The sequence below is a fragment of the Eurytemora carolleeae genome, unplaced genomic scaffold, assembly GCF_000591075.1.
Source record: "Eurytemora carolleeae unplaced genomic scaffold, Eaff_2.0 scaffold424, whole genome shotgun sequence".
Taxonomy (NCBI): domain Eukaryota; kingdom Metazoa; phylum Arthropoda; class Copepoda; order Calanoida; family Temoridae; genus Eurytemora; species Eurytemora carolleeae.
In genome coordinates, this window is record NW_019396546.1 from 25,078 (window position 1) to 39,701 (window position 14,624).

Genomic DNA, 14,624 nt, shown 5'->3' on the forward strand with positions numbered 1-14,624 from the left:
AATATTGTTTATTAATAGGAATTTGTTTAACATTAAGTTTAGAATTTAAACCATAGCTCAGAAATCAAGTTGTCGCATTAGGTGCTGAGAAACCAAGTTTCGAATTCAGAATATGGCTGAAAGAATAATAAGATTGGTTTCAGATAAAAACCAAGGTTCGTTACCGAGAAACTTGAAGTGGGTTCAGGAATGGTTTACGAGAAAATAATTTTCCAAGAATATTTAGGTTGGATTTAAAATAACCAAGGTTTGTTTTCATAGGTTAAGGGAAACTTGGTCTGGGGTGAAAGGAATACAAATAAATTAATTGAGTCTGCAGTGAACACTGATTTTCAAATCCCTTTATCTTTGCAACTCAATGTCGTAGACCTTAGATATTTTAAATAATCAAAGTTGGAAATACCAAAGTTTTATACCAACAGTTTGCAAAGATATGTGGATTAGAAAATTTCAATTTGTGTCAAAAAATCAATTCCGGACCCAGAAAGCCACTAGAGGAAATATGAATTGAAGCTGAAACACTAAGTTTGGTTCAGAAATACTCAGATTAGTTTTCAAGGAACAAGGGCTTAGAGATGGAAAATAATGGTTAGGTAAAAAAAAGTTATTTAGAAAAAGCTTCAACAAGTGGTTTTTGCTGAGAAGCCAAGGTTGAGTTTTAGTAAAACCGGAGTTAGAGAAAAAGAGTTGGCGGTGAGCAGACAAATTTTGTTTGGGATAAACTGGATTTAGTTTCATGGGAACTTAGGTTCAGAGAAGCAAGGTTTCTGAAGCTGAGAAGCCAAGTTTGCGTTAAGAGAAACAAGGTTTGGAAGCTGATAAACCAAGTTTATGTTCAGAGAAACAAGGTTTTGAAGCTGAGAAGCCAAGTTTGCGTTCAGAGAAAGAAGGTTTGGAAGCTGAGAAGCCAAGTTAATGTTCAGAGTTTGGAAGCTGAGAAGCCAAGTTTATGTTCAGAGAAACAAGGTTTTGAAGCTGACAAGCCAAGTTTGCGTTAAGAGAAACAAGGTTTGGATGCTAAGAAGCAAAGTTTAAGTTCAGAGTTTGTGAGCTGAGGAGCAAACAGAGTTTGGGAGCTGAGAAGTCAGGTTTGCTTTCAGAGAAACAAGGTTTGGAAGCTGAGAAGCCAAGTTTATGTTCAGAGAAACAAGGTTTGAAAGCTGAGAAGCCAAGTTTATGTTCAGAGTTTGGGAGTTGAAAAGCCAACAGAGTTTGGGAGCTGAGAAGCCAAGTTTGCGTTAAGAGAAACAAGGTTTGGAAGCTGAGAAGCCAAGTTTATTTTCAGAGTTTGGGAGTTAAAAAGCAAACAGAGTTTGGGAACTGAGAAGCAAAGTTTGCGTTAAGAAAAACAAGGTTTAGAAACTTAGAAGCCAAGTTTATGTTCAGAGTTTGGGAGCTGAGAAGCAAACAGAGTTTGGGAGCTGAGAAGCCAGGTTTGCGTTTAGAGAAACAAGGTTTGGAAGCTGAGAAGCCAAATTAATGTTCAGAGTTTGGGAGCTGAGAGGCCAAGTCTGCGTTAAGAGAAACAAGGTTTGGAAGCTGAGTAGCCAATTTTATGTTCAGAGTAGCTGAGAAGCCAAGTTTGCGTCAAGAGAAACAAGGTTTGGAAGCTGAGAAGCGAAGTTTATGTTCAGAGAAAAAAGGTTCGGATGCTGAGAAGAAAGGTGTCAGTTCAGAGAAACAAAGTTTGGAAGCTAAGAAGAAAAGTTTGTGTTCAGAGAAACAAGGTTAGAAGCTGAAAATCCAGGAGGGGTTTCAGAAAGCCTGATGTTTGGATCTGAGAATGCAAGGTTGGTAAAGAAAAATAATGGTTTCAGCTTCAAAGAAACTAGAGTTTGCATCTGAGAAAACAAGGAATTTAGATTGGAAGGTGAGAAGCAAATTTTTGTTCAGAGAAATGAAGTTTGGAAGGTGAGTAGCCAAGTTTATGTTCAGAGAAATGAAGTTTGGAAGCTGAGAAGCCAAGTTTGTGTTCAGAGAAACAAAGTTTTGAAGCTAAGAAAAAAGTTTGTGTTTAGAGATACAAGGTTAGAAGCTGAAAATCCAGGAGGGGTTTAAGAAAGCCTGATGTTTGGATCTGAGAATGCAAGGTTGGTAAAAAAAAATAATGGTTTCAGGTTCAAAGAAACTAGAGTTTGTATCTGAGAAAACCTGGAATTTAGTTCCGAGTAAAAAGGATGAGATATAGGAATTTTTTCTAAACACCTCGTGTTTAAAAAAAAATTAGGGTTTGGTTCAGAGAACCAAGGAGTTTGATCTGAACATAATTGATGTGTAAAAGAAACGTGCAATTTAGGCCTAGAGGAAAAAGTATGGAACTGTGAAATTTGGGTAAGGTTCAGAAAATCAAGGGTTTTGAGCTCAGAAATTGCAAAGACTTCAAGTGAGTCTAAAAAAATGAGGGTTTTCCATATGTGAACAGGGTTGGGTTCAGTAATAATTGGGAATAACAAGTTAGGATTGGATGGATACAGAATAAATTTTAAAATGAAGATTGATGTCCGATTCGTTAGACATTTTCTAGCTATGCTTTAGCTGTGACTTCCTCGCCTAGCTAGCCTGGGAAATCGCAGCTAAATCACAGCTAGAAAATATTTAACGAATCGGGTAGAAATCTTTAAAAATGTAATTTTTCCAATTTTTGAACTTTAATTCGAAACTATAAGTTATTTCAAAAAGAACTTAGCTGTGTTGTATTAAAAGCCAAATCGGTAAAGCGCTCTTATTGGTTGAAATCCGATCTAGGGGGAAATACTCACATCTGATTGGTTGTGTCGAAATTGCATTGCAGAGCTTACTTTATACGCTTAGAAAGTGCCGATCGCTGAATACACTGATAATTTGTAAAATAAACGCGCAAGCAAAGATGTTAAATAGGAGAGAAAAAAAATAATAGATTTGGACCCCCCCCCCTCTTATCAATTTTGTACATGACCTAGATATTTAAACTATTTTCGACAAAAATATTTATTTTGTATTTTTTTAGGGTGAGGGAAGGGTAAGACAATTTCTGGTCCGAACGCTGCGGCTAGGACAGGCCAGGGGGCCGAGCGCTGCGGCCAGGACAGAGCTTAAATTTCAACAATTTTCAACAAAATCAGTATGTATATTTAGGGTAAGGTTAGGTTAAGACACTTTTTGCGCTGAGCGCTTTGACTACGACAGGCTAGGGGGCCGACGAACGCCGCGGCTAGGATAGGCTAGGGGGACGGGCGCTGCGGCCTCATGACCAACTTAATCATTGCGTTGACTTTGAGATGCATGTATAAATTGATTTGAGGGGGGGGGGGGGTCCTAAAATCGTTTATAGGAAATTACCTAAGTTTAAACATAGCCGAAAATCATTGAACAAATGGTGACTTTATTACGTAAACTTGTGCAACAATGTCATTAACCAATTTTAAACTCAAGCCGAATTTATAGGCCTATTCTTCATCAGCTACCTTATCCTATCTAGTATTTAGCTTAGAATGGAAACATATTTAACTTGTGTAAACCCTTTTCTTTCTTCGTTTGAAAAAAGTGTTATCTTTGATTTATATTTACATGATAAGAGGGGGGGGGTCCAAAAATCGTTCTCTAGGAAATTACCTACATTTTAACTTAATTAGTAAGTGTGGATCTGTTTCCTAATATTCTAAAAAATTATATTTTCAGAATAAAAAATGGGGGACAGTGACGATGATAGAGAGTATCGGGGACGACGGGACAAGTTCCATACTGAAAGGAGAGGCTATGAAGGCGGGGAAAGATTTGGCGATGAATGGCGGGAACCACGCCCTCTTCCTCCCCCGACATACGCCTCTGGATTCCGACCACGTCCTTCTTATGGCGGAGGAGGCGGAGAATTCCGTCGAGCTCGGTATTCACCGGAGAGGCGGAGAGAAATGTCTCCACCTCCTAAGCGAATTCGTGGCGGTTGGGAGGAAGAAAGGTAATTCAGGGTCACACCTTGAAAAATATTCCCAGATAATAGCTTCCCCCCACCTCCCCTCCCCCACTCCAACCTTATTACTTTTATCATTTTAAAATCGGAAATTGTGCGTTATCATTAAACAGTAGTTGGAAGTACAATACATCCACATTCCACATACATAAGTTTGTGTTTAGATATGGTGGTGGTGGTCGAGGATATGAAGGAGAGTTTGAACGAGAGTTTGATAGACCTCCTCCTCCCAGTAGACCTTCTCATGGTAGGATAGTCAATCATTCATCTGGGACCAAATTTAATAAAGAGTAAAAAGAAGTTGAACTACTTAGTCTATGTTAAAACTTAAATGTGTTCTTTTAATCCTGATTCGGTTCAACTTAGTCCACGTGATTCAATTACTTTTCGCTGTTCACTGAGTTTTGTCCATAATTTTAAGAAACTAGTATACTTACTAGATTTAATCCAGATCCAGATTCAGGATCAGTTCAGTAAAAAGCTGGTCTGAATCCTGTTATGAAATTGCAAAATAAAGCATTTCTTTTAATTTTGATCCGCTACCAGTTAAATTCCAGGATCCGGATCCAGAATTCAAATGTCACCTATCGTAATGTCGTGAAAAATCGGATACTCCAGCTTTAAAATAAAATCTCGTCTTGAAGGGAATGGTGACGTAATTTGAATTTGACTATTTATTGATAACTATGCCCTAGTCACAACGGACCCTTTATATAGCTTTATAAGAACAAGAATAAATTTGACCTCCATGTTTTTAACTTAAAAAATTAATTATTTGAAATTATGGATTTTCTTAAAAAGAAAGTTGTGGATTTCCGCTAAAGAAAAAATGTTGAAATTGTCAGAATTATGTCTGCATATTTAAATCTAGAAAACCGACGCTATCTTCCACATCAATAATCAGATAAAGGTTTAATGGGTAATGTTGTAAATCTGGCATGATTTAAGAATTTTTTTTTAATGGAGGGTCACGTGGAGGGTCACGTGAAATTACAACGATAGTTCCAATAAAAGATCATAAATGTTTTCTTACTTAAATGGCACTTCTTATATCCTTTGTTTTCAAATAGATAAAACATCTTTTTATTTAAAACTAATAAGACATGTTTAGGGAGTTCAAGACATAAACCGAAGGAAGACGATGTTGACGGATTTCAACCTGCCATGATGTCATTCAAGTCATTTATGCATACTCAGGTTTGAACACTTACTTTTATAAACACACATTAGTATTTTTTGCTTTTCTCATTTATTATTATTTTCGTTAAATATTTAATTTGTTTTTAAAAATTTCCAGAATTTTCACTTCCCAAGCCATTATTGTGTAATGTGCATTTGGGGGTCCCATTCAGGTTTCCTTTCCAATTCAAACTTGATTTGACTTGAGTGTGCAATTTGTTTTTTTTATTTTTACTTAAAGGGTGAAACTATTAGGCACTTTTTTATAACTGCTCAAATCCACCATGTTCTGTTTTATTTTCTTTGATACAGTTTGAATAAATATTTGAAGATTTTTTTGTAAGGGTTTTTATTTTGGGATTTTTGCTCTTTGTAAATCAAATCGCCAGGTAAACCAGAAGAAATCAATTGAAAATTAATTATATCACAAGCAAAAAACTCGCGTTTTTTCAGCATCAAATTAAACATTTTTTAAGTATAAAAAACCAGACAAATAAACGGTATTTAGCGGTTCAAAGCGCACCTTTTGATACCCAAATCAACATATTTTACAAAAAGTTGAAAAATCGACCTTTCTTTATGAACTATGTTTTTAGGATGATTCTATCTCCGACGAGGAAGGGATTAAAAAGTATGCAGAGTATAAACTGGAGTTCAGGAGACAACAGCTGAACGAGTTCTTTGTCACGCACAAGGTCAGAATTTTGTTTCTCACGGAAATTGAATCTTGTTTTTGTAGAGATCAGGCTGAACATCCCTAATGTGGGCAAGACTTGAAACTCAAACCTTAAATTAGGAGCCTGAAGCCATCCCTGCAAAATGTAATCTGATTTGATAGAATGTTATGAATAGTTAGTAAATGGTCTGGTTAATATTTGACATATTGTTGTCTAAGTTTGTCATTGGTGTAAGTAAAATTTAACATAATTTTATTCAGGATTTTTTGGTTTATGCAAACTTTAATATTATGCTGTTCATAAATTGTCATTAATCTAGTAAAATATTGTTATTAAGGATTTTCATTGGTTCAGCAAACTTTAATATAATGTTCATATATTGTCATTGATGTAGTAAACTTTATAATCTTGTTAAAAGATTGTCATTGGTGTAGTAAACTTTATAATGTTGTTCATAGTTTGTCATTGATGTAGTAAACTTTAATATAATGTTCACAGTTTGTCATTTAGCTACTTGTTGTTGAAAGATTTTTTTTGTTGTTAATGAAATCTTGAATTAAGGAGGAAGAGTGGTTCAGGCAAAAGTATCATCCTGAAGACAGTGTAAAGAGAAGAGAAGATCTTAAGTCTATGTTGTTACGTAGAGTCGAACTTTTTCAGGTTAGGATTCAAAAATATTCTCAGAGCTCTGAATTCGACTGGATAAAGAAAGAACGTATTATTGTTTACTATCTGAAGTACCCGGCCTAGCCCGTGGAATTTTAGAAATCCTTGAAAAAAATATTTTTAATGTATAATACATTACATACACACATACAAATTTATATATATAATATATATGAGCGAAGAGCTTTATTATATAGATTATTGAATATTTTTGTTTATTATTGATTTGATTGTATATCATTGTAATGTATAATATTTAGGAGTTTACTGACTCTGGGATGTTTAAAGATTTAACTTTAGACGGAGATAAGCAGGATGCTTTAATGAAGGTAACCAGCCTCTCTTGATAATTTATTTTTTATAATTAAAATGATTTAATACACAATATAGTCATTTGGCGAACAACTGAGTTGCGTTTTTATTTTTTTATGAAAAACATCTCTTCAATTGTTTTCCCAATGAGGTGGTTCTGACTCTGATTTATGTGTAATGATGATTGATGGTTGACTGATTATTTTTAACAGTAAATCATAATTCAAAAGCTTAGCCTAATCTCGCCCAGGGTTTATGTGGAATTTTTAAAAGTTAAAAATTTTGACTGTTCTCCAGGTGCTTGACTCAGTAGTGATAAAACTAGAGGGAGGAACAGACTTCGATCTGACAGTCCTTGATTATCCAGACGAGGAGGAGAGCAAGGATAGAGATAAGGACAGGGAGAAAGACAGGGATAGGGATGAGGATAGAGGACGGAAGAGGAAGAGAGAAAAGGTAAAAGAGGTAATTTTTCATCTTAGTTTAAGGGAGTGTTCATATAAGGAGATGTAGTAGATAATAAGTTAATTGGTATTAATTCTTAGTTTGTTATGAACACTGAACACTGAAGTAAATTATCTCTGAATTCACGACCCGCCGGCTCAGTTTCACAGTACCACTGCAACCGAGATTTCTCCTACATTTAAGATCTATTTGCGTTATCTATTTAGTCATAAACCTAAATTACTTAACTGTATCTAAACACAAAAAGAATGTTATAATCTATATTTGATTTGAATAATAATTATAAGTTATATATCTATTAGGACGATGACAAACCTGAAGATGAAAACGCTGCATTGATGAAGAAAGCTAAAGAGTTTCTTAAGTTTATGGATCCAGAAAAGGTATGATCTATTTATCTATTGATCTATTCTTTTATGGTAGCATTTATCCATTGATCTACGGATTGTTCGAGAGCATAGTTGATTTGTCAAACCTAGGGGAAAAATATTTTCGTAACGTGCTGAAACATCCCGATTTTGAGCTTTGTCTCACTCTTTTCCCCACAATGCACAATGCACATGGATATTTAAGTCAGCAAATTAAAGCAAAATATGAATCGCAAATATGCCATTTTTAAAAGGATAACAAAGACGAAGAGGAACCAAAGAATGGGGACAAAAATGAGAAAAAGAGAAATCTTGAAAATAATAAGGATGGTGAAGACGACAAAGAAAAAGAAAACGACAACGACGAGGAGAAAGAAGATAAAGAAGAAAGTGAGGATAAGAAAGAGGAGCAGACAGATGAAAAGAAAGAAACTGATGAAAACGAGGTCAAGGCTGACAAGGAAGAGGACAAAGTAAAGGAAAAAGAAAAAGAAATGAAAGCGTCTAAAGATGATGACGATGGTGAGGATGATGAGAAAGTTAAGAAGGCTGATGATGATTCTGACAGTGACGATGATGATGATGAAAAAGAACGAGAGAAGGGAAAGAAAAGGGTAATCAAATTTTTAAATTTTTAACTAAACAAAATTTGAGTATACATTGAAATGTGAATCTCTTGCTGATGAAAGAGAGGTAGTTAAGGCTAGTTCAACCATATCTTCTGGACTAAATTTTAGCCAGCAATTACTGGCTCAACTATATCTATATTAATAAAAAAAAATCAGTGTCGGAGCTGGTTACTTTTGAGGTTTAAATAGTTTCTCATATTTTTTAAGACATATTTTACAAAAATTATTATTATTTGACCAAATAAAGATTAGTTTTATCTCTGATCGGATTAAAACTAGTACCCGCAGAATACAAATAGTATTATTTGATTAGGAGCCAAGCAAACCTCGAAGTTTACATAAAACGATGTCAATATTTCTCCGTAACCTCGCACCAACTATTACCAAACTAGAAGTGGAAACTATGTGTAAAAGGTAAACTAATTGAACATTATTACGCAAGGTTAGAGAGGGGTTCACGATAAATCAGAAAGGTTAAGAAGTAATGTCATTTACTAGTCTCAATATATCTTCTGCACACTCTTAGGCATTTTGCAATTTCTTAAATGCGAGGAGAAATAAACACATTTTTAACACAAAATTAATGCTTTCTAAAGAATAAATGATAAATGAAAGAAGATTAGAAAGAAGATCATATTGGGAAGTAATAATGTAGAAAGTAGGGTACAGCATACAAAAAAAAAACTACATTGACAGGACATTAAACAGGAATGTCAAGTACTTGAAAAGGGAAATAAAAAAGACGAACGGAAAGTGGAACATAGTGTAATTAATGGATGGAAAGGGACGTCATGAATTAAACTAGAAAGGAGTATTAAAGGAACCTGAAAGGAACCTGAAAGCAACCTGAAAGGAACTGAAAGCAACCTGAAAGGAACCTGAAAGCAACCTGAAAGCAACCTGAAAGCAACCTGAAAGGAACCTGAAAGGAACTTGAAAGGAACCTGCAAGGAACCTGCAAGGAACCTGAAAGGAACTTGAAAGGAACTTGAAAGGAACCTGCAAAGGAACCTGAAAGGAACCTGAAAAGCAACCTGAAAAGCAACACGAAAAGCATCACGAAAAGGAACACGAAAGAATTTTGGAAAGAAGGTTCAGTGTTATTAATATTTTATCTATTATAAAAAAACATTTCAGGTACGATGGATTCCTACGTGCTGCAATTGCCGACCCTGCACCTGACCGGCGTTGGTTCCGACGGGGTTGGGTCACCTTCAGAAGGGATGTCAAGATTAAGGATATTTGTTTTAATTTGAACAATATCAGGCTTAAGGATTGTGAGCTGGGACCTATTGTAAACAGGGATCTAATGCGCAGGTAAAGTTTACAGGATTGTTTTCTCTCATGAAATATATTTTGCAATCTATAATTTAGTTTTGATTGTTTGAATTTTGTGCGAATAGTTTCTCCGTGTTAAGAATCCGAACTGTGCCTGGTCTGACCTGTGATAGGAAGGTTGTGAGGAATGATATAAAGCTGGCCGCCAAGATTATCACCAACCTGGACAACAAGTGGGGGCTCTGGCAGGGAGAGAAGAAGGATGATGTTATTGGTAAAATCTTTAAGCTCATGTTAAAAACAGGGGTGTATATACCCTCAATTTTTTTTTTGATTTCCTTCCCCAAGTTCGATATCTTAAAAGAAATATTTTTTTATATTTATATTACAGTGCATAATAATCCCTAAAATGATGCATTTTAAAAGCATAAATGGCGCCGCAGGAAATTTTTTTTAAACTTTGGGTAATGGTATGGTGGCAATGGCAAAAAAAGTCGGGTTAATCATTGAATCCCTCGGGGGTTTAAATTTCCATTGATTCTAATTTGTCTGAGAGTAAATGACATTCCTTTTTAAAGAGGGGATTCAATGATAAACCCGAGGGCTTGCGGATTTTGCGGATTTTTTTTCCCTTTGTAGATTTTCAAAGTATCTTTCAATGAAAATATCCCGGCGGGATTAAATGAAAATTGTTGCATACCAAAAAACCAGCCTTTTTTAAAGGAATGATTATTTGTCAGTCCAGGAGTATATTGTTTCTTGGAATTCATTTCCCATATTTTTTCTTGGAGGGAGAATTTGTGAAATATTTGAGTAGGTTTGGCTATTTGGAAAAAGTATTGAGTAATGAGCATTCTTTTATCCTATTTGTAAAAAATTATTTATGAATAACTATCTAATTTTAGATAAAGATATGTAGTTTTGTAGAGGTAAAGATCTCCTTCCCTTCACTATATTCCCCTTTCATACTTTGTTATCTGCCAACCTTCCATCGATTCTCTAGTTACCTTTTTACTTCGTTCCCCTTCCCTATCTACCCTACCTTTCTCTTACCTTTCCCTTCTACTTCCCTTCCCTGTCCCTTCCGTAGTTCCATATATTCCTCTCCCTTTCAACCTTCCTCATTCCCTCTCAACCTTCCCCTTTTCCTCTCAATCTTCCCCTTTCCCTACCAACCTTTCCCGTCCCTACTTTTCCTCTTTCCTACCTATATCCTTCCGTACCTATCCACATTCCTCCCTTCCCCCTCCCTACCATTCAGTTGCAGATTTTTTGCCTGTAACATTATAGCTTGTATGTCTATTTTTAGCAATGAACTGTAACTTATCTCATCTTATCGTAACGAATTATTATTAGACTGATAAACCATATTGGATTATTATCTAGGTTTGGACAGCTCCAACCCTCTTCTCTCCAACATTACTGATTATCTGATCGAGGAAGCAAGTGCTGAGGAGGAAGAGCTCCTGGGTTTAAAGGATGGAGATGAGGAAGGGGAGGATGGAGGAGAAGGTGTAACCATTACAAGAGATGATGAGCTGATTCAGGTTCTGGACAAGATGATCTTGTATCTGAGAATAGTTCACAGTGTGGATTTCTACAACCATAGCGAGTATCCTAATGAGGATGAGATGCCCAACAGGTTTGTTAATAAAAATGTCTATTTGATGATAATGCTTCTGTGATATGAAGACGGTTAAACGGGAATTAAATTTTACTATTTTTATTATACATGTTAAAGATCGGCCTGTAATTGAGCCTCTGCCTCTTACAAAGAAGCCTTAAGCTATCCCTGTAAAGTATGATTTGATTTGATCATTTATTTATTTATTTTTCTATTTATTTATTTATCTATGATCCGTAACATGATTATTTGTATATAAGGTGTGGAATATTGCATGCTCGAGGACTGGCCCCATCCACTAAGGTTCCTACGAAGGAGATTGAGGAATACATTGCTGGTAAAATAATATTATAATTTAGAACAAAGTTTAGTAATGTTCTACCTCTCGAGAATTTATTAGAATATTTTTATACATTACTAGCTTGGGAAAACCCCGCTTTGCCTAGAATTTTGTTTTCCATTATTCTAATCTCAAAGTGTATCCCAGATCTCTGTATCCATGATATTTTGACTAGGATTTGAGAAGAAGATGGGAGGGTTCCTGGTCCCTAGATTGGATCTTACAGACGAGGAAGCAATGAAACTTGGGTATTTTTCTTTTTTATCTTTTGCTTTGTAATCTTAATATTTTAGCACTTTTATGATATTGACTTTCAATGAACTAATTTATTTTAGTCGTTATGTTTTATGTTTTAAATTAATTATGTTTAAAGTTTGAAGAACGAGGAGGATGAAGTTGAAAAGTTTATCTCCGCCAACACCCAGGAGCTGGGCAAGGATAAATGGCTCTGCCCTCTCTCAGGTCACTTTAAAGCCGATCCTTTAAACATTTAGTTTTTAATTGTTGTTCAAAATCAGAACATTTTAATTCAATTTATAAACCTGGAGAAAGCAATAGAAATTCCAATCCACCTATAATTCATGAACATTAAAGTGGTTGAAAAATATATACAATTTTTATGGCATAGATTAAGTGAAAAATAATTTATTGATAGTTGCTTTTTTAGGTAAAAAGTTTAAAGGTCCGGATTTCGTGCAGAAGCATATCTTCAACAAGCACGGGGAGAAGGTGGAGGAGGTGAAGAAGGAGGTCAGGTTCTTCAACATGTATCTCAAGGTAGGAGAATATTTTAAACATAGCGGCATTTAATTTGGTTGACAAAATTATTACGTTTGTTTCATATATCTGAAAGTATTACAAATTAAGTGTAAATTTGATGTTGTTTTTAGGATCCGAAAAGACCTCAGTTGCCAGAACACCCAACAAGTAAACCAGGTAATTAGTTCCCCCCCTCCGGATACAGGAGTTTATTTTGGGTGAGCGAAACTGTTATTGTGCGTAGCGCGAAAATTTATGTTTTTCTTGCTCACCCCTAATATTTTTTGCTCACTCTTCAGTCTTTTATTTTAGCCAAATCTAATTTTTTCAACTATTTTGATTTTTAATTTTGGAAATTCAGAATTTTCTCTCTATTTTTCGTAGCTCATCCTTTCAGCCATAGCCTCCCAAGTGTGAGTAATTTAGCTTCAGGGGGGATTTGCTTCTCCATGGCTCACTCATGTATCCTACTTACTTGTTTACTTTTCCCTTTTATCTCACTTTCCCTCAATTCCAATGTTTTTTGTTTTTTTTCTCTCTCTCTCTATCCCATAACATTCACCTCGTTCTCTTAAACACTCCAAGCCTCCCTTCTCATCTTCGTTTTTTTTCCTACTTAATGGCCAGATTAATGAATTGATTTTGTATCTGTTTTGATGTTTGGATGGATTATAACTGAACAGTTAGAAGTGAGCATGCAAACCTTGACACTGTGACGGAAATAATCAAATGTGTTGTATCTTTATTTATTTTAACATTGGAGAGATATCTTAGACCTACAGGGTTACTCACAAAATATGAGAGTGTACCCGGATGAGGGGATTTTAGCAGTAAAACCCTTCACTTGTCCCCTCCATTTAAATGTTTTTATCACAAGAATCACGGTATTTGTATAAGGTTTGGTTTGTTTAGGGATGAGTCGGAGTAGTGGGGGTAGACAACCTGAACCTGGATACGAGTACTCCGGTCCTAACAGGGAAAACATGCATAATTATTTCTCTTGATAAATATTACATAGTATCAGTGAGACCCATACATCTGTGGATTAGAAAGGCGACACTTCAGCAATCGTGTTGATTGTCTATAGTAAATAGTTTTTAAAGCAGCTTAAAATAAATGGGTCTGTGAAGACTTCGCAATTTTTGGGTTTCTTGTTTATTGGACTATTTAAAATCATAGCTCTGTTCCTATTCCACAGGGTTTTAGATTTTCATTGTAGATTAGATAAAATTGTTCTAATCAGCAATATTTCATTTCTGATTTAAAATTTTTCTTTTCAATGAGTCGAGCTTTGAACTAATTTTCAATGATTTTATGTTTTTTTCTGCGCAGAGATGTAACAAAGTACCCTGTATACGGGGAGAGAGGAGAGCGGGGTTATGAAAGAGAATTCCGTGGAGAACGGGGATACAGACAACCTCCTCCACCCCGAAGAGAACCCTTCCCTCCTCCTAGATACAGGGGGAACATGGATACCTTCAGTGGGAGACCTGTTATAACCTACCGAGACTGGGATGCACCTAATGATGAATATTACTAGAACTATCCTGGCAATAATAATTGCATGAACTAACACTACTGTATATTTCACTGTACATTATATGTACAATGATTAATGTACATGTAGCACCCAATTGTACTGCTTGGTGTACCAGTAGTAAATGTTAACTAAATAAAACTTGAATAAACTAACTTTTGTATTTGAACACATGCCGAAAAATAGTTTCGTGTTTCACCGCACACCGACATTTTTTGTTGTTGTATTTTGATATAAAATGTAATTAAATTTAAAAACAAATCTTGATTCAGATTGAATTGTGCAGAGCATGGAATTTTTGGTTAAGACAAAGTTAAACTGCAAAGCCTTAACTCCTTAATAGGAAACTTATCATTAGCCTGATAGGTTATTGATCAAATTAATTTGGGGTGGTGCACTGCGGAGAAACGACTCGACTTTCTCTGATCAAGATTTGCAGTTATGTTCAAAAGTTTCCGGCTCAGATCTATAGTAGATCTGGTATTTATTTTTTGTACCAATTATTTTGTATCATGCATAATGTATATGCAACAATTGCAGTACACTTCTGTTTACATATTTAACAAACTTTGTGGGAAACAAGCTTGTTTATATTAAATAAAAAATCAATATTTATTTTAAATATGAAGAAAGATTTTTTTCGTTTTTGATCAGCACGTACATATGTTAGGTTATAAATTTTGAACTAATGCCATTGTTTTTTTGCGGTAAAAGTATAGGTTGTGACGGGCAGCGGTTAATTGATTGATTGATTGGAATATGAATTTTGATCTGTAATCGCCAAACGCCTAAATTAGTTGGTTAAATCTTATGACTTGCTTATGATTTATTATTTGAATCATTT

The 14,624-nt window shown here is 35.1% G+C and overlaps 1 protein-coding gene across 4 annotated transcripts; it reads left to right on the plus strand.

The window, feature by feature from the left end:
• Positions 1-3,637: 3,637 nt before the first annotated feature.
• LOC111705265 (serrate RNA effector molecule homolog) lies at positions 3,638-14,402 on the plus strand. 4 transcript variants are annotated; one of them, XM_023477769.1, is made up of 20 exons: positions 3,638-3,934; positions 4,111-4,193; positions 5,058-5,143; positions 5,722-5,820; positions 6,364-6,462; positions 6,729-6,797; positions 7,078-7,245; positions 7,548-7,628; positions 7,868-8,227; positions 8,556-8,656; positions 9,380-9,559; positions 9,661-9,794; positions 10,907-11,162; positions 11,405-11,481; positions 11,660-11,732; positions 11,858-11,946; positions 12,152-12,261; positions 12,375-12,420; positions 13,156-13,219; positions 13,576-14,402. In XM_023477769.1, exons 1-20 carry the CDS (start codon positions 3,666-3,668, stop codon positions 13,781-13,783), a joined length of 2,652 nt encoding a protein of 883 aa, XP_023333537.1. In that variant the 5' UTR covers positions 3,638-3,665; the 3' UTR covers positions 13,784-14,402. The 4 variants fall into 4 exon arrangements, with proteins under 4 accessions (XP_023333537.1, XP_023333539.1, XP_023333538.1 ...); XM_023477771.1 differs by having other exon boundaries at positions 7,940-8,227; XM_023477770.1 differs by having other exon boundaries at positions 7,078-7,236.
• Positions 14,403-14,624: the final 222 nt, after the last annotated feature.

What these genes read in the sequence shown, in the direction of transcription:
- LOC111705265 (XM_023477769.1), top strand. Translation starts at nt 3,666, where the DNA reads ATGGGGGACAGTGACGATGATAGAGAGTATCGGGGACGACGGGACAAG. An exon ending in AGTCATTTATGCATACTCAG is followed by an intron (nt 5,144 to 5,721) that starts GTTTGAACACTT and finishes CTATGTTTTTAG; the next exon opens with GATGATTCTATCTCCGACGA. An exon ending in GAGTACTCCGGTCCTAACAG is followed by an intron (nt 13,220 to 13,575) that starts GGAAAACATGCA and finishes TTTTCTGCGCAG; the next exon opens with AGATGTAACAAAGTACCCTG.